The 18,324-nt window shown below is 42.6% G+C and overlaps 1 protein-coding gene across 8 annotated transcripts in view; it reads left to right on the top strand.

The window, feature by feature from the left end:
* The window catches only part of PCDH15 (protocadherin related 15), an 814,794-nt gene extending 803,639 nt beyond the window's left edge, over nucleotides 1-11,155 (top strand). For 5 of the 8 annotated variants that reach the window (XM_032445309.1, XM_032445312.1, XM_032445311.1 and 2 more), the window contains 6 exons: nucleotides 567-588; nucleotides 1,637-1,675; nucleotides 2,846-2,919; nucleotides 3,531-3,663; nucleotides 4,440-6,017; nucleotides 8,567-8,668. In XM_032445309.1, the coding sequence (XP_032301200.1) occupies nucleotides 567-588; nucleotides 1,637-1,675; nucleotides 2,846-2,919; nucleotides 3,531-3,663; nucleotides 4,440-6,005 (1,834 nt within the window). In that variant the 3' untranslated portion in view covers nucleotides 6,006-6,017; nucleotides 8,567-8,668. Of the gene's footprint in view, nucleotides 1-566; nucleotides 589-1,636; nucleotides 1,676-2,845; nucleotides 2,920-3,530; nucleotides 3,664-4,439; nucleotides 6,018-8,566 lie in introns of all 8 variants that reach the window. The other 3 variants (XM_032445316.1, XM_032445315.1, XM_032445314.1) reach the window with 3 other exon arrangements.
* The last annotated feature ends 7,169 nt before the right edge of the window (nucleotides 11,156-18,324 follow it).

Below are 18,324 nucleotides of genomic sequence, written 5' to 3'. Positions count from 1 at the left end.
GAAATGTGTAATTATTATAATAACATAGTTAAATTACTAATAGAAGCTTCAGGCCAATTTCTGTACTGTAGATAAGTCCAGAAGTAGAAGAGGAACTGTTTCACTGCTTAAAAAAGGTATGTGAAAGGACAGTCTCTTTGTAGATGGTCTTTCTAGGACTCAAAGACAACAGGGAAGGTGACTTGGCAGGATATCTTCTGAGAACAGAAGGAAATCAAAGCCTTTGCTTGTTGAACCTTTATTTACTCAGCTCCCCTTTGCTGTGTTGCACCAGGTGCACTGGCTTTCTGACTTTTGGGGATTAGGGATTTCTTCTCATTCATTTGCAATCTAAAGCAAGAAAAGATCCCAAAGATTCACCAGCCTTCCTCCTGCAACATGTTGTATGTACAGAGCAAATCTCAAGACAGACATATTTTGTATTGCAGATATGCATTTATTTTCTTGCTAGTAATATTTCTAATCACATTATCGTTTCACCTCTCTCAGAAGGAATGCTAGTATGCATCTCTGTATAGTCAAACAGAAGTATACTAATGTGGTTTTTTTCTTTTTCTGATCTCAAGGCGAGGATATGCACAGCAAGAGGTAAGGCTGTTCCGTGCTTACATTTAAATTACCGATTTTATCAGCAGACTTTTCCCATACAGCCTGTGTTGTGAAGCAGTGGATGTTTTAGAGGCCAAAGTAGTTCATAAAGACTGGATGCATTCAGGAAGCGTAGATGCACCGGTGGCTGGTAAACTCTGTGGCACAAACATAACCTCCAGGATGGAGGATTGCTGCTTGACAGACTGCCAAAACGTTTCCTAGGGAATTGCCTCCATTGCTTTTCATGTTTTAGAGCAGCAGGTTGAATCATCTGCTGCAGCCTACTGCATGGGTTCAGCATGGGCCTTTTCTGCAACCCAGTGCAGTCTGTCCTTACAGCATCTTCTTTTTTTTCATAGAAATCATAGAATCATAGAATCACCCACATTGGAAAAGACCTCCAGGATCATGCAGTGCAGCCACCCATCTACCACCAATATTTCCCCACATAGAATCATTTTTCTAGCGATTAATAACATGGAGAATTTCCTAAATGAACTCGTTCAGTAAGTCCTCCAAAGCACATTCCCATCCTGATGGTTGATATTTACTGATGAGCACTGATTAATTTTAGGATGTGCCTCTGGAGTCTGCAGCTCCTTATTTAGATTTACAAATGGCAGATTTGTTCTGTTGTACTGTGATTTGTCTTCCCTTTGCAAAGCTGATTTGTATCTCTTAATTCAGATACAGATCTTCCCCATCTCCCACAGTTCAGCTTTGGCCAAGGAACTTGGCTGACACAGTGCTCCCCAAATTTTCAGAGGAGAGTGGTTCCCAACACACAATGCAATAATTCTCTTGGGTTTTTGAGTCAGATAGTTTAGAGGACCACCGCATAAACAGAAAATCAATTTCATATTAAGTAAAATAGTGCACTATGAAATCAAGTTACCATAGTAGATGCATAGTGTTTTTCTGCTGCTTGCTGAATTTGGAGGTATTCAAGTGCCTGCGTACGAAATATTGTGAAGGACTTTTGTTCTTAAGATTTCTTTCTTAATTGATGCTGCCTAACAAAACTCTCTCTGGTTTTCTTTTACAGCAACAGCAGTTGCTGAGACCTTCCCTTCTCAGACCAGAGGTACTGCAGCTTTTCATGTCTTAATTACTCAGTAACTTTTTAGACGACTTCTACGTCATTTTCCAATTATAACTCATCTTTCCCCTTTCCTGACTGTCCTAGATGAAAAGGAACGTCCTAACACTGTTAACCCATCAATGCAGTTTTCATTAAATACCCAATACACACTGCTGTTTGATACTTTGGCCGCTTGTGGCTTGAACAGATGTGCTGGCCGAATATGAGCCAGCAGTGTGCCTGGGTGGACAAGAAGTCCAGTGGCATCCTGGCTTGTATCAAACATAGAGTGGCCAGCAGGAGCGGGGAGTCAGTCATCTCCCTCTGCTTGGTATTGTGAGTCTGCCCCTCAAGTACTGTGTGCAGTTCCTTGATATCCAGCTGTGCTCTGTTTTTTCAGATGCCAGTCAAGTCATAATTGATTATTATACCTAGAGATGAACTAAGCAGTTGGCCTGCCAAGATAATGAAAGCATTAACACTGCTGTGAAGTGATGGTTTATTAATACAGAACTTTCTCTATAAAATCTTTTAGATCCTGTGTCACTCCCAGTATAAGCAATAGAGCAAGTGTAACTTTTGTGAGATTTTGCTATCAATGGTGGAGAATGGGGACTGTTTCTACAGCCATTGTAAGCAACAACAGGATGTTCAGAAGCACCTTCAGTTTAATTGGACAGGGTATTTCCCCCCTTGGAAGTGTGTGACGGAGACAAGATGCATCTCTTGCCTAAAGCAAAGCTTTCGTGCTCTTCACTGTGCAGGGACATTCCATGCAGCAGCCTAATGCCAATAACGTGTGAAAAGAACTTAAGAACACACTGATGTTTTTGTAGGTTACAAACATTAAGAAAGAAATCTGAACAAAGCATATAAGTAAAATAGCCCTAATACTTGAACACCGGATTTTTCCTTTCAGGGAGGCTCAAGAAATGACAGTTCATTAGCACTGAATTCAGTTCAGTGTCAGTGTTTAGCTGACTTAGAGCAGTCACTCCCAGTGAGTACACCAGAGAAGGGGTCATTTAAGGCTCGTGTTCACTTCTCATTGTGTTGTTCTAATTATTAGTTCTTTTTGGGTTGCTGGTTTTGTTGGGTTGATTTTTTTTGCACTTTGTATCTTTTTCATATCGTGTGTAACTGTGCGTTCAATCCATGTTTCTCTTTTGACAGGAATTAAGTATGGAGTCTGGAATTGATCCAGGGCAGGAATACTATGGGCAAGATTACTACAGTTATGAGCATGGGTATATTTTCACTTTTCCTGTATATTTTTGAAATGCTGCTTGTCAAGGTTGGTGATGTTTGTTATTACAGCACCTGATCTGCAGACTTCCCTTTGCCCCAGGGTTACTTTAATCTTTGCATCCACGACTAAGTGTGCTAACAACAAAACTAACTTCTTGAACCTTAAATGGATGTTATATAACCCACAGCTACTTTTAGGAAGCTAATTTTACCTCAGAGCATGTAACATCATTTGGATAAAGACATTTTGACTGCAGTCAGTTCAGAGATAATTGCATATTTTTTTCAAGATTGCAGGGATTCTCCAGAACTGATCCCAGGGAATCTACTCTTTCATCCCCCAGTGAAGTTAATTAAAAATAATAAGTATCTGGAAGTAAGGCTTATTGCACATGGGAGATTCTGGAGACCTGGCAGTTTGAGCTTCCTCCAGTTGTAGTGGCTTATGGCTGGTTCCAATAGGTTGCACTACTGCTGATGTAAAAACAACAAAAATGAAATATCCTTCTTAATGGTAAAGGAGAAAAAATAGATAGTAAGTGAAGAAAGTAACGTCATTTAGGGGTGTTAGTATGCATTTGTTACAAAGAGCTGGTGGTGTTTTTGCCAGGTATGAACTGCCTCAGTACGGGAGCCGCCGCCGCTTGTTGTCTCCTTCAGGGATGTATGATGAGTATGGGGAAGTCATGGTGGAGAACGATGGTGGCTACTACTATAGTCCGCATGGACCAACAGCAGAAGAGGTAAGCATCTCTGGCACAATGATTCTGTCTCCACAGCAAGCTGAAGCAACTGTAAACCTTATCGAATGGATTTTTATAAAATGGGTTACAGTATTGAGAATATTGCACATAGACCAACTAATCAACGCTTCCAATCCTAATTATCGTCAGACGACTGCTGATGTTTGCATCAGCACCTCTTTTCCTTTTTATAGAAATAAAACAGTAATTGCAAAGTTTCTGTTAATATTCACATTGCTTTTTCCCTTCACGTTGATTTCTGCATCAATGAAAAGTCCACATAGCCTTGGGTAATTCCCTTTTATATTGTTAACTGAAGGGAGTATTAACTAATATTCTGCCTATAACTGGTGATTTTCCAATGAGAAAGTCAGTCACCTAAACTAATTTATCAGAGAGTTCACAGCTGAATGTAAAGAAAATTTAAAATGTCAGTGGCAGCCAGAAGAAAGGAGATGAAATGGTTCACTTTTTTAATGTAATATTCGTAATTACTAGATTCTTAATCCATCACATGGGTTTAAATTAAATGAGAAGAGATAACATTTGTGAGCCAGTCGTCTTTCTCTGGCAAGGCAAGGTAGTTGTGCATTTTCGGCCTCTTCTAAAAGTTAAACTTTCCCCATAACTTCTGTGATAAGCTATTCTAAAACACATTAGTTTTGGTGCTGGAAAAAAAGCTTTGCATTTGTTCCCATTGATTTCCTTTGGGGGTACAGGTTTTCATAATAATTATCTTTCCAATTTTAATCAAGTTCCATTTTCGTAATTTGCAGGGAATGATTCAAAGCAGAGGTCCTTCAAGCAGAGGTATAAGCCAGAGAGCAGGGGCTCAAATAGAAGTTAGACCTTTAGATGGTGGGATGGATCTAAGGCATGGCTCTGGAAGAGCATATAGAACCAGCCAGGGAAGGAGAAAACTAAAAGCAGTGATGCATTTAAGTCGCGTAGCAGTCAGTGCTCACAAACCAGTAGGAAGACGCGAGTCTGCTCGTTCTCCATGGAAGAAAGCAAAGATATTCCCAATGATTCTGCAGAAAGTGAAAGGTGGTAGGAAAGATTCCAGTTACGCCAAGTTGATGTCAGCTCGCCAGGCGGATGGTGAGAAAAGCATGATTATCAGGGGAAGCTACTTCCAGAAATCAACAGATGACAGACCTTCGATGAGAAAGCTAAATCATGTGTTAAAACGCATCAGTGTCTCCAGAAAATTTCAAGAGCCCACTAGCAAAGATGCAATGCGTTCGGAAGGAGAAGAGGAGGAAGAAAGAGATGAAGCAAAGTCAGGAGTTTCAATAAGTATCACAGCAGAGAGTGAACATGAGGAAAGTGATTATGAAAAGAAGAAGAAGAGGAGAAGAAAATACAGTTCAGATGAGTCATCTGCAAAGAGTAGTAGCTCTGGGTCAGAGTCAGAAGATAAAGACTATTTGACAGTAACTCTGGACCAAGATGAAGCCACTGAAAGTACCGTGGACTCTGATGAGGAATCTGAGCACGATATCGAGGATTCTGATGATGGCTCTGGATCCAGCTCTAGCAGCGAATCAGAGGAGGACTCTTCTGAAGAGGACGGTGATGAGGAAGAGTCTGACAGCGATGAAGACGATAGCCTGTCACAGAGCTCATCTACTCAAAGTTCATTCAGCAAATCAGGAACTAGTGACTCTAGCAGTAGAAGGAGTACTGGAAGGTCAAGTACAAAAAGTAGGGGAAGTAGCTCTCGTGGCAGAACAAGGCGATCCAGCCAGAAATCGTTCAGCTCGAACGCATCAGGTACAAGCTACAGGAAAACATCAGGATCCAGCTACAAGAGCAAAACCTCCTCAGCCAGCCTTGAAATAGAAGACACGATAGAAGAGGTTTCGGAAGAAGATGAGCAAGCAGATACGGAGCAAGTCAGTGCAAGCCCTGATAAGACAGCAGATAACACGAAGAATAAGACAGTTTCTAGAACATCTGCAAATGCAAAAAGTGCTAAAAATGCTGCTAAGGAAGAAGACAAGAGAAGGAAATCGGGTGTTAACAGTGGGGATAATGAGGATGAAAGTGCAGAAGAAGTTGATGCAGATAATAGCGGCAGTGACAAGGAGAAAGCTATTGGTAAGAATGGAAGCAAAAGGAAAAATTCTAAAGGTACCGGAGGGATAAAAAACACAGCTAGCGCCACTTCTGGCAAAACTGCTACTTCCCCTGATACTGAGACTCAGAGTTCTGACACCAATGTGAAAAGAAAGAAAATAAAAAAGAGATCCCAAGAGCAAAGTCAGTCTCAATCAGATGACAACCTTGACACTGCTGTTACAGAATCTGAGACTGCTGGTGATTCTACATCCTTTTAAAAAGGAACAACAGTAGGTGGATGTTCTGCAAGAAGGAGTGATCTTGTTTGCTGTGCCTTCTGTGTGGTCTTTCCTAAACAATACATACTTGACTAGAGATAACCAAAATGAAATACACAAAGTTTATTGCTTAAGCTTTGCAGTTTTTTATGCCTTAAGGACAAAACTGTGGACTACCAAACTAATGTAATTCTTCTGAAGAATGCTGGGTGCAGAAAGATTAGTTTTCACATAGCAGTGGCAGGACAGATTTCTCTCCCGATTTAAGTCATACAGCATTGTATTAATTCTTACGTTTAATCCTTTTAGCATTACGCATATAGTGATGCCAAGATGTGTTACATTTTGCATTAACTGTGATGGATAGCTTGACAAACCTGACAGCACAAACCTGTTAAGAGCCCTGTGCTCACACAGGTTTTGTCTGTGTTACACGGTGACGCTTGGAGGAAGGAGAAGTTGCAAAATGTTGAAGAACAAGAGACTTAAATGTCATATATTTACATTTCCTTACCACGAAAGCATTTGCTAAACTTCTGAAGCTCTCAGCTGTAAACTTCACCCCGTCTCCAGGGTGGAGACTAAAATTGCAGGAAAGCAGGATTTCCATACCTGCTGAGTATTACTTGCAGCACTGGGATTAAACTGTTTCTGAGTTGTGAGATTCAAGTATCAGTGATGTAAAAGGCAGAAGTCTAGAGGTGGGTGTACGAAGTGAACTTGGTCAGAAAAAGAAATGAGTTCTAATTCCAACCTTCTGCCCTTCCATTTTATAGTATGTTTGTTTTGTTTTGTTGTAATTAAAAAACAACAACAAAAGTCTGTTTAAAAGTTTGAGAAGCATAATGGCAGACTATTGGTGAAGGTGACCAGGTAACTGTCACCTATGTTCAATATTTGGGTATTTACCTTTCAAAATTGGTATTTATCTTTCAAAATCTGCAGTATTTAATGCTATTCAGTAAGGAAATCTTATAGCACTTTAAGCAGCACACTTCTGCCTAGAATGATCTTGATTACATCAGAGGGATTTCCATTGCTTATAACTCAAAGGAGCCTTTGAATTCACTAATAGGAAACAAGCCCTACTGCATGATGTACTGCTTCATGGTGCTCTTATCCATTCTGACAGCAAAGCGTGAGAGCTTTATATACACACAAGCTATCTATAATTTATCTGCTTTTTATCAAAACCCATAGAACTGTTTCTCAACCATTTATCCTGATAAGTAATTAAAAATAAAAATAATAATAATAATGCATTGAGGCAGTAATGGATTAGCCTTACTTTTAAGATAGTACAACTTCTGCCATATTCACCAAAGCTCTGCCAAGAAGTCTCTGTTAGAGAAGGGTGTTTGAACATTAATGACACTTTGGTAGTTGGGTATGATATTGAGCAATAAATTGTGGTAGTAACTTCTCAGCTTTGGACTTGGACTCATTTGAGACGTGAACTAGATTTACGATTGCTCACTTTCTTGTATTCCCCCATAGCACAGAGTCAGGTCGCACACAGTACTTTCATGTAGATCCCATTTAAACTAGTTAGTCCTTTCATCCACTGGCATTTGCCCGTGCAAAGAAAATTATATGACTTTATCAGAAACAAACAGATATCCCTACAAGTAGTTTCTGTGAAGTATAAAAGTATATAGAAGCTCAAGAATTATCACCCATTCTTACCTGGCATGATTTTCTTTTTCTAAAAACTGACTTTTCTTATGTGCATGCATGTGTGTTGATGTGGGAGCCTGTCATGATGGTATCTGCTGCCTTAAAAAAAACAAGTGTTTTCATTAGTAATTCAACAGTAGTAGCTTGTTTTAGGGTATTCCAAGGAGACACTTAGAATTAAGTAATGGGAATTTTTTTCATCACTGTTAGCACCAACTCACTGCAACTTGGAAGTTATTTGCTTTAACTCTTTAAGAAAATTTCCAAGACCTTCCCAAGCATATACTACCCCTTAGTACAGTATTTTATTGAAAGCATCACTTACCCAATTTCTTTTTCTAAGTGCCTTCCGATTTCAATTAGAAAGGGACACCAGTGCTGTTGTTTTTAATATGTAAGACAAACACATTGCTTTGTTGAAATATGACTGGTTTACTAATACTGATATAGAGAAATCTGCTCTCAAAGTAATGTCTTTGTACCCAGAGTTCTGAAAAGAAGATGCACTTTGACTTAACGGCAACAGAGCTGAATGCATCTTTAGAACCCACTTCCCCACCCCCCGCTTGAAGTTTTTATACCTTTATACCTTTTATATCTTGTTTTATGCCATCTGTGTGACACGGTGCTGTTCACAAGCTGAGTTCATTCTTATAACTTTCAAGTACAAGGAATTGTTGGTGTGTTGAAGCTTCAGTCATATATGGCAGTGGTAATCAGAAGAGTTATAAACCAGTGTACAATATAAAAGGAGTGGTACAGAAGAGCGAGTCAAAATTTCACATGAAATGTCTAGATAAAAGATGAGATAGATTGGAAAAAAGACAAAAAGCCATAAGAAATCACACTGAGATTTAATAATGTTTCTATTTGCTGTCAAACAGTGGGCCAGAAAGAAAAGGATCAAGCTGATCGTTGACCCGGAGTACGAGACCAGCTCTACTGGAGAAGACAGCGCTCCTGATTCCAGCCAGAGGAATCGTCTTAACAACCCCAATATTCAAAGCAACGTCAATGGTAACATCTACATTGCACAGAACGGCTCTGTTGTCAGAACCCGTCGTGTTTGCCTTGCTAATAATTTAAAAGTGACATCTCCAGTGAGGCTTGGGAAACAGTTCAAGAAACTGGACAAGCTTGCAGTGACACATGAGGAGAACGTCCCTCTGAACACGTTGTCAAAGGGACCGTCTTCTAGTGATAAAATAAACACAAGACCTTGTAGCGTCTCATTTGCTTCCTCTATAGGGGCCGAAAACATAGTAACGAAGCCAGGTGGCCCCAAAATGAAAAGCACAGAAGAGCAAGAATCTGTTGTTGATAACGAGGACGTAAAAGAGCCCTTGGAGTCTCACAGTGAACACACACAGTCAGATGAAGAGGAACTCTGGATGGGCCCTTGGAATAACCTTCACATACCAATGACAAAACTGTGATTATTTTATTTTTTTTTAATTTTGATTTTTACTTCAGTTTATAACGAACTGCACTTTTTATTGTCACTGAAGAAAACGTATGAAATTTGTATCGTGCACATATGTTGTATACTACAAATGACATGCTTTAAAGTTTAAAAAACAAAATTTGCACTCACATTTGTACCAATTAATTGTCCTCCCCAACTATTTTGACAGGCTCACGTTTCACTAAACAATACTTCATTTAAGTTTGTTAGTTTTTGGTTTTTTTTATCTTGATTTGTTGTTTAATAAATGGTAAACTACTAATATATGCACAGCAACATTTGGTTAACTTTTCAGACAGTTCCATACATGCCTAGCTTGTTTTTCCTGTACTGGTACTTGTGGCTATACTGTTTAGATTTGGAAAGTGTCTATTTATGTTCAAGATTTACATCCAGAGCTCTCGACTCTGAGCTCAAAGGAATAAATTAAAAATAAATCCATGAAAGTCAATGGAGCAAATCCTCGGCTGGTTTAAATTTGAGTAGCATTACCAAAGTCAGTAGCGATATAGCCAGTTCATGGACGCAGAGAATCTCAACCAGTGCTGAAGTAGCAAACTTAGATAAGGGTGGAAATAGCATTTGTAAGAGTACAGCGTATTTATGCAGAACTGTGAAATAGTTGATTAAATACGGTAAAAACTGTAAAGGGGAAGGAAATGTGTAGCAATTAATCTTATTCGGAGCTACCTGTCCATGGTTTATTCATTTTCTTTTGTGAATTAGCTCATTCCAATTTTCTTCTCCAGTCAGTTTTTCATCTTTTCATCTCTCCCCACATCAGTTATGTTTTCTTCTTTTTACGGTCTTTTAGCTCCAGTTTTTATGATCCATCAATAATTGTCATCCTATGGCTATATTCCTCTGAAATAAACCAGAATGATACAGGACTCTATGAGACCGAAAGAGGCATAAAAAGTAATTAATAGGAAGGAGATAGATAGATTTTCAAGCCCAGCTAGCTGCTGGGTTAAATGGTACAAACTCCATTCCACTCAAATGTAAACCTGCTGTAAGACAAATGGATCACAGTGAAGGGAATAAAAAGTGAACATTTTTCCAAGGCTAATATGTGTAAATGCAGCTGTGAAGGGCATAGGCTGTCAGAAGAGAGAGAATTGTTTCAGAATCTTTGAAGTAAATATTAGCTGTAAAATACACTATATAAATTACTGGCAGCTGCTTTTTATTTCTGCTCATTCACTTGAAGTAGGGAACGTGTCATTTTACAACTTAAGCAGGGAGCTGAGAGATGCTGCCGTTCATAACTACCAAGTAATACCTGTAAAGAATTAGCAATACAGAGCAAACTTTTGTTCTCCAGTGAAATACTGTGGGGGTGGAGAGGGGAGAAAAAAGAAAAGTGTATATTCACACGAGAAAAGTGTCCTGTTATGTTATACCAACTTTTTCTTCAGGATGAGATCAAACTAGCTGTGACAACAATACCAATACCTCTTGAAAGTTTGGAAAAGTCAACTGATAAATGTGTGCAATTAATGAGGAAAAGACTGGTATCACCCTTCTTTTTCTGTCCCTATAGTTAAGTTTTACCTCGAGACCTGGATGACGATTGTTGTTGGCTCTGCTCTGGTAGTAAATGGACTTGCGCTACTGTGATTTTGTCTGTTTTCCCCTTGCACAGGTTCTCCTACAGGAAACTTCTTTTAGTGTTTGTCTTTAGAAGCTGTTCGCATGTTATGCTGATGTAAATGTGACATTTCTGTCAAATACCTCCTTTTCAACTTGAGGTTTCTGACCAAATATTTTGAGTGACAGTACTTGTTTTAGGCATGAGAAATGCAACGTAGCCTACCATGTGAGGAACAAAAAGATCGGGTATTTCTTTATCCTAAATCTTTTACCTTGGCATATTTGGATTTGGTACCTAACAAAAAAAGAATATCTGTTTGGAGTTTAGCTGGAGTCTGAACGTACAGACAAGAATGATGGAAGAAAAAGAATCTATTCTTTGAAATAACTAGTAAAATGTTCTATTTTAATCCTGTGTAACATACTGTATTTATTTCATGACGCCATTTCTGCCACAAGATTCATCTGTCGGTTTTGACTGAATACACTGACATGGTCATGAGGTTTTTAGAGAAATGCTATCTTGTGGCTCCTGTCAGATTCCTACCTACCCGTTTTTACTCGAGACTCACAACTCTACCTGCTTTAGTGCTGTGAAGGATTGGCATGCCAAACGCTGATGGTAAGCAGTACAGTGCACAATCAAAGAGCACAAAACCTATTGATACTTCCTCTTCTGTGCTGTTCAAGTGCTTGTTCCTTTTTCTACAATGCAAAGAGCGTACAATAAGTAGAACAGAATATCTCAGTCTTGTGATACAGTTTACAGCTGTTTAACCAGCAGATTTGCAGAGTTGATGGTGCAAGGCACGAGCACTTTCCCCTGGGTGGCAGAGCTGCTCAGTGGCTGACCAATCAAGGTGACGCTCGTTGCTCTTGACATTGATTTAATTTGTATGATCCTCCAAGCACAACCATCGTTCCCCCTCATTGTGTGTATATGAATCAGTAGAAAACAGAGTAATGGGGGGAACATAAGGGAATGAGATACCTAAGAAAACTCCCTTAGGATGTATATTAGCATATCGGAGAGATATCGCTGGGAAACTGAGAGGGACTCTAAGCAAGAACACCCTCATCAAATACCGTAATCGGTGGTGGTTAGCGTATAAGTTGAAGGACAGGGAAAAATGATCCCAAAACCAGGAAAAAGAACAGGGAAAAGATGTTTAAATACTGTATACAGATACAGCCTAGAGAGCCACTACAGGGAAAATCATTATTTTGACCAAAATAGGGGTCTGACAAAGATTGGGCTTGTCAGACTTTGAATTTATATGTAAAGAACAAAACCCCTTTTTGAAGGAGGAATCAGAATACGCTGCCTGTCGGATATGAGAAATCAGCCTGTTACTAGGAAAAAGAAAAAGGGCCCAGACCAGGAAAGAGAGGAATTAGAAAAAGGAACTAATCGACAGGACCCTCTAGAGAATCTCCCCCCCATATAACACTGATGTAGCACAAAGGGAGACAGGCACTGCCCCAGTAAGAGAAAATGGTAAAGCATGTAGGGTCATTTCACAGAAAAGGGGGGCATGCCAGGCTCGGGAGAGAATTAACGTGAAAGAGATATCGAAAACTTTCCCAGACGCTAGCTGTACCGGCACTTCGGCGTACCCCTTATGGGAGGTCCCATTGGGCCAAGGATAAATATGCTCTGTAAACTCCCCACTCACTAGTGGAGAAATTAGAAAGTTTAAGAAGGAAATGAAATCTTTAATTGAGGATCAAATTAAGAGAGTATGAGTAAGAGTAGCAAAACAATTAGATCAATTTCCGGGGCTTTCAAAAATTTGGTCACACTAGGGACCCCTGGTAATAAAAAGTGGGACTCGAAGGGGAAGAAGTTGCGTTTTTAGTTGATATGGGGGCAGCTCATTCGTTGCTGGCCCATAAGGTATCAGGACTCAAATTAACAAATGTGGACTTAAAGATAACAGGGGTAGAGAGAACCTGGACAACGGTACCAGTTTTTGAGAATACTGAATTAAAACTAGACGATAAAGATGAAATTGGGAATCAAGAAAAACATTAAACAAGGCCATAAAAATAAGGACGAAACAGCCCAAGGAACCGAATGCTATGGATTGCTGAAGGGAAGTTATATGGTACTAAGGGGGTTTATGGAAACTGAAGAACTGTATTGTTTGATCTGTGGGTTCTGAAGGGAATGGGACAAACTGCTTTGATGGTATAAAAAAATGTAATTGTTCTACAAAAGTATAATTGAGGGTATGTGGAACTGTAACTGAGGGTACAAATAGTGGAATAGTGTTCAAAGGAAAATGGGTTAAGGAGAAAGTGAGTTTATCTGCGCTGGTATGAGAGCAACCCCCCTGCACTGTCCCATCCCCCCCACAAGAACTCTTGGAGAGAGAGAGAGAAAGAGAGACAGGCAGTCAAGAGACTGCTGCTGTAAAGCACAAAGGGGGAGGTGGAAAAGGGGGAGGTGGAGAGGACGGGGCACTGGAAGCGAGAATAACCTTCACGTGCAGAGATCTGGGAAACCTGAAATCCCAGTGTTAGCACTGGACACCTCTGAAGAGAAGGAGGTGAAACTGAAATAGGATGTTAGTAGTTTATGTAATGATGAGAGTTTGGAAAGTGATAAAGTTTGGGACAGACACAGGCTGAAGAAGGCAAGGACCGGCAAGGTATAACAGGGATATCAGGACTGAAAAGAGGTGAACGATATGAAAACAAAATAAAACAGATTGACAAACGGATAGTAAGGTAATTGGTGATAATAACAGCTGTTACTGTTGTGGTGCTAGACCCAGAGATGCCCTCAGGGAAAGGTGGGGGGAGCGGGGGCTCGAAGAGCCCAGGGAGGGCTCTGCCCCACTGGAAGGAAAGCAGTGTGCAAACTGCAATGGGAAATTGCATTTAGGAAAGCAGGATATTGAGGTTCGTTTTCTGGTGGATATGGGTGCTTCTTACTACCCATAGATGGTTTTGTAACAGTAGTAGAAGCTATTGCCCAACAAGAAAAAGTTTACGGTTTTTGGATTAATTAAATATAAGCTAAGTAGGAATACAGAAATTCTTGTACCTGCCAGGTTACTCTGGCAAGAAATTGAATAAAACTGGAGCTAAGAGTGCAACGATATTGACTGATTAAAAACTGTAACTCTGGCTTTAACACAAACTGGGCAAAACAATGTTGTACCCCCAGGAGTTACAGCAATCTCAAATATGATACACTTAGTGGTGTGGGCATCAGGGCCAAAAATGAAGCCCTAAATAGAAGTTAAAAGCAAGAGCTTGCCTAGTCAGGGTAAAGCGGTGCTGTATAAGGATATGTAACTGTAGAAGGATAGAAGAAATAATATATAACTTTTGGAGTTTGGTCTCCAATTTTACAAAAATTTTTGATAGCAAGTGCAATAGTTTGGTATAAGACTTGATGGCAAGTAATAGAATTGTCGAAGGGATACGCTCAGCGGTGGCAAATCCATGTGCTTTATTAACCCACTTAAGGAATGAATAGGTGGAGTTGAACTTCTGAAGGATGTCTCTTCTGCCCGGTTTGGCCAATACGGGGAGCAGAGACTCAGTTAACTGGGACAGTGTTACCCAGGGTTGTGAGAACAGCTTAATGATTTTTGAGAACCAGTCAACTCGTGAGCCTGACACCTGGGATCCTCCATCCCAGGGTGGAACTTTACCGCAGCACGTGGATGCCATAGCAACAAAAGAGAACCATGCATCGGTCTGCGAATTTGCTGAGTTTCTTGGTTTACAGAAAGCACAAATAACTCAACAGCAAGTGACATATTTGGGAAATGAGATTACAGCTGGACTTTGAACCTTAAGGACTGCCAGGAAAAAAGTCATCTGCCAAACCCCTGAGCTGCAAATTGCCAAGGAAGTGAGTAAGGGATGGCCAGGGTGCCTGAGGGCGGTGGCTGCACTGGTGCTCAGTATTCAAGAAGCCTGTAAATCTACATTGGGCCAAAGGATACCAGTTTTAATATCTCACACAGTGTTTACTGTATTGGAGGCAAAAGGGGGACATTGGCTCTCACCCCAAAGATTCCTGAAATACCAGGCCATCCTGGTAGAGCAGGGTGATATAGAAATAATTGTAACTAATATTGTCAACCCAGTATCTTTCCTTAGCGGAACTCCTGGAGAACCAGTATCTCCTGACTGCTCTGAAACAACTGAAGCTGCACATTGCAGTCAGTCGGACCTGAAGGACAAACCCTTAGAAGATGCAGAAGATCCTGGTTTCCCGACAGCTGCAGTTTTGTGAGACAAGGAGGCTGCAAGGCAGGATATGCAGTAACTGTTACTGACCAGGTTCACCCATTTCAAGCCAGGGACTGGATCCTGATGCAAACCAGGAAGGAGACACAGCTGCAACCTGACTCGGAAGGACCATTCCAAGTACTTCTAACGATTGAAACAGACTGAAACAGCTGTGAGGATGGCTGAGAAAGGATGGACTCGCTACACTCGGGTAAAAGCATCCACTAGCCCTAAGACGTGGGAAGGTGTCGCCGCAGAAGAACCTTTAAAGACAAGAATTAGAAGGAAATCATGATTATTTTAACTAACCTTTAACTTCTATTATTTATTTTGTTATTTTGTTTCACCATCTCCCTTCTTCTGGTGCTGGATGTAGTAAGATCAGACCGACACGTAACCGTCTCTCTTCTCAAACAGACCATCAGAAGGACCACAGAGCAGTTCCTTCTAAAGCCCTGATTGCCGTGGAGAATTGGTTTGTCTGAGTCACACCGATACAGCCAGAATGACTATTTGTCCCATGTACCCAGCAGTAGGACGAGAGGGTCTCAAGTCATGCCCAGGGAGACTCAGACAAGGCAGTGAGTGACGGAGAGCTGCCTGCCATGCTGAGAGGCGTTCGCCCCGTCGGCCGCCGCCGTCGACCCGCGAAGGGCAAGACAGAACAGAGAAGAGAGCAATCGGCAGCCGGCTGGTTGATCCTGCATGTCTAAGTACACACGGACGGTACAGTGAAATATTGGTGGTAGATGGATGGTGGGGCGTCTTGGAGGTTGATTCTCTGATTCCTGTTTCTAAGCTCCAGAATCCTACTATTTCCTTCCCATGGTGCAACAGACATCTGTCGACCGGGTCTGACGCCCTTCATGCACCTTCATTTTGGGAATGAGGTTGATTTTACTGATGTTACTGGTGACAGGGCAGGCACACCTAATGCCTGTGCAGACCCAACGGTACCACGACAAAGGGCTGCAGTGCGTTCTGGGGTCAGAAAATAACGGGTTTTGGTGGACGGCTGCTAAGGGCAGTTGCCTGCTCCACAGGCAGGACCCAGTGCAGGATGTCCCTTTTCAGCAGGACCAGGATGATGAAGACAAGCTGAAGCAGGCCCAAGAACAGCAGAAAACTCCGGCACAACAGAAGTTTCAGTCGAATCCAGGGCCATTGTTGTATTAGGCGAAATACAGGGAACTTATAGGGATGTTACGTGACAGGCCCTTCCCCTAAATTTCCAGAAGCATCTTAGTGATATGTAATGCAGTAGGCGGACACGAAAGGCGTAGTTTATATAAGTTTGTGTTTGTTTCAATAAATCGCCATTTTACCACTCCGCCACCTTGGTGTTACTTGGTAATTGGCCTGGCTGCTGCTTCGGTAGAAGGCAAGAGATCGTAAAGTCATTAACGATCGTAAAGCCTTCAAATGGTGACCCCTCGATGTGATAAGACGTGCTAGAAGCAAAGCAGCTGTCTGCTATCGGCAGCAGGAACCCACCGCAGTAGCGAATCTCCTTATCGCGGAGTGGTGGAAGCCCAGGGTCAGAGAGGAGTGGCCATTACTCTTCGACAGGTGGGAGAGAGAAATCTCAGAACCCCCAGGTACTTTCGGGGAAGCGCCAGGTTGAGACCAGGAGACTTACGTTCAGCCAAGGCAACATGGAATCCATTATCAAGGTAATTCTTCACGCTTGTAAACTTCATTGTGGAAAACAGGCTCCTTCCAAAAAGGAGGTAACAGCGGTTCTCTTGCTGTTGGAGAAGGAAGGGCTTTTAACAACCCCTTCTGATTTATACAATCCTGGCAGATGGGATGGAATTACGGCCGCGTTATCTCAGAGGTCGCTGGCCACTCAGAAGGTGTCGGAATTCAAAGTATGGGGATTTATCTTAGAAGCGCTAAAATCAGCACGGGAGGAGAAACTTGCAAACCAACGTGCTAGAGAAATGCTGGAGTTGGGAGGCCTTGGAGGGGGTCTTGTCTCTCCTGCAGGTTCGGTGAAAGACAAGATGGCGCCGGCCCCCCCTGGCCACACCTGATGCTTCACCTTTGGAGAAGACAGAAGTTGCAAAAGACCACTCTGATCAGGATGTCACCCTGCCTTCGCCCCCCTACCCTATTCAGCCTTTCAGAGATAAAGGTGTGTGGGGGGGGAGCCGACTATGGAACATATCAGTAAGGTGTTGTTTTATTTTTGTAAAGAATACTGTAGAGAAACCGCTCCTTCCGTGAAGGAGATTGATGCAGTACTTACTTATCTTGAACAGGAGGGAGAACTTTCATCCCCCCGCAAGATCCTTGACTATCATAAATGGGATCCACTCACTGATGTGCTTGCAGAGCAGGCAGTGACTAACCAGATGTTTGATGAGCTTGTGACCTGGGGCTTGATGTTGAGTGCTCTTAAAGCCACCAGGGAGGAAGGAAAATTTATCGAAGTGTGTTTGTTACTTGGGCTTGTACTTGACATGGAGCAGCCCGAAAAAGCGGCTGGGAAAAGCGGCTGGGAAGGTCCGCAAGACCAGGGTGAAGATCAAGTGTCGCAGCCAGGTGCTGCTCTAATGCTGGCTGCTCCTCCCGGAGAGGAAAAAAAGTTGCAGTCAGCCGCCGCTCCAGGGGCACTGGGTGCACCCCCACACGGCGACGAAAACCTGCAAGATGGCGAATTCCAGTTGACCGCACCCCCTCTCGACCGCCAACAGGACACTCCACCCCCATATCCTTTGTCGTTGGAGGGAGGGGGGTGTGGACGTGCTGCCAATTCAAGCGGGCGGAGGAGTAGGCGTGTTCCGGATCCAAGGCCTCCCGCACTCCCTCCGCCCTTACTGCCGTTAGTGTCACTCTCGTAGGCGCTGCCCGCCATCGCTGCCGTCACCCGCTTGATGCGCGGGGGTTCGGAGTTCGACTTCCCGGCGGAGGGCCGACCCGGTTCTGGGTGCCGCGCCGCCGCTGCTCCTCCCGGTCCGGGGTGGTGGCTCGTGGGGGAAGCGGGGGGCGGGGGCGGGGTGGCCCTGGCCGCAGCTCGGTTCGGCGGGAGCGGCGGCTCCCTTCTGCCGTGCCGCGGGGGCGGGAATGGACCGGGGGCGCCCGCAGTTGCGAGCCGGACGCTCGCTGCAGTTCCCGCTGCCCGCCTGTCACGCGAGGGACCGGGGTTCGATTCCCCGGCGCGGAGCCGCTCTGCCTTCCGGCCGCGAGTTCTGTTTGTCCCCGGCTTTAAACTCTTTAGAGATTCTAACGGCGCGTGGCCCTATGCTCTCTCACGACACTGAAAGCCTCACATGCGTGATTCTCAAGCCGGTGCAATACACACTCTGGAAGAAGGGGTGGATGACT

The sequence above is a fragment of the Coturnix japonica genome, chromosome 6 (assembly GCF_001577835.2).
Source record: "Coturnix japonica isolate 7356 chromosome 6, Coturnix japonica 2.1, whole genome shotgun sequence".
Lineage (NCBI taxonomy): Eukaryota > Metazoa > Chordata > Aves > Galliformes > Phasianidae > Coturnix > Coturnix japonica.
This window is presented reverse-complemented; position numbering and strand designations above follow the sequence as displayed.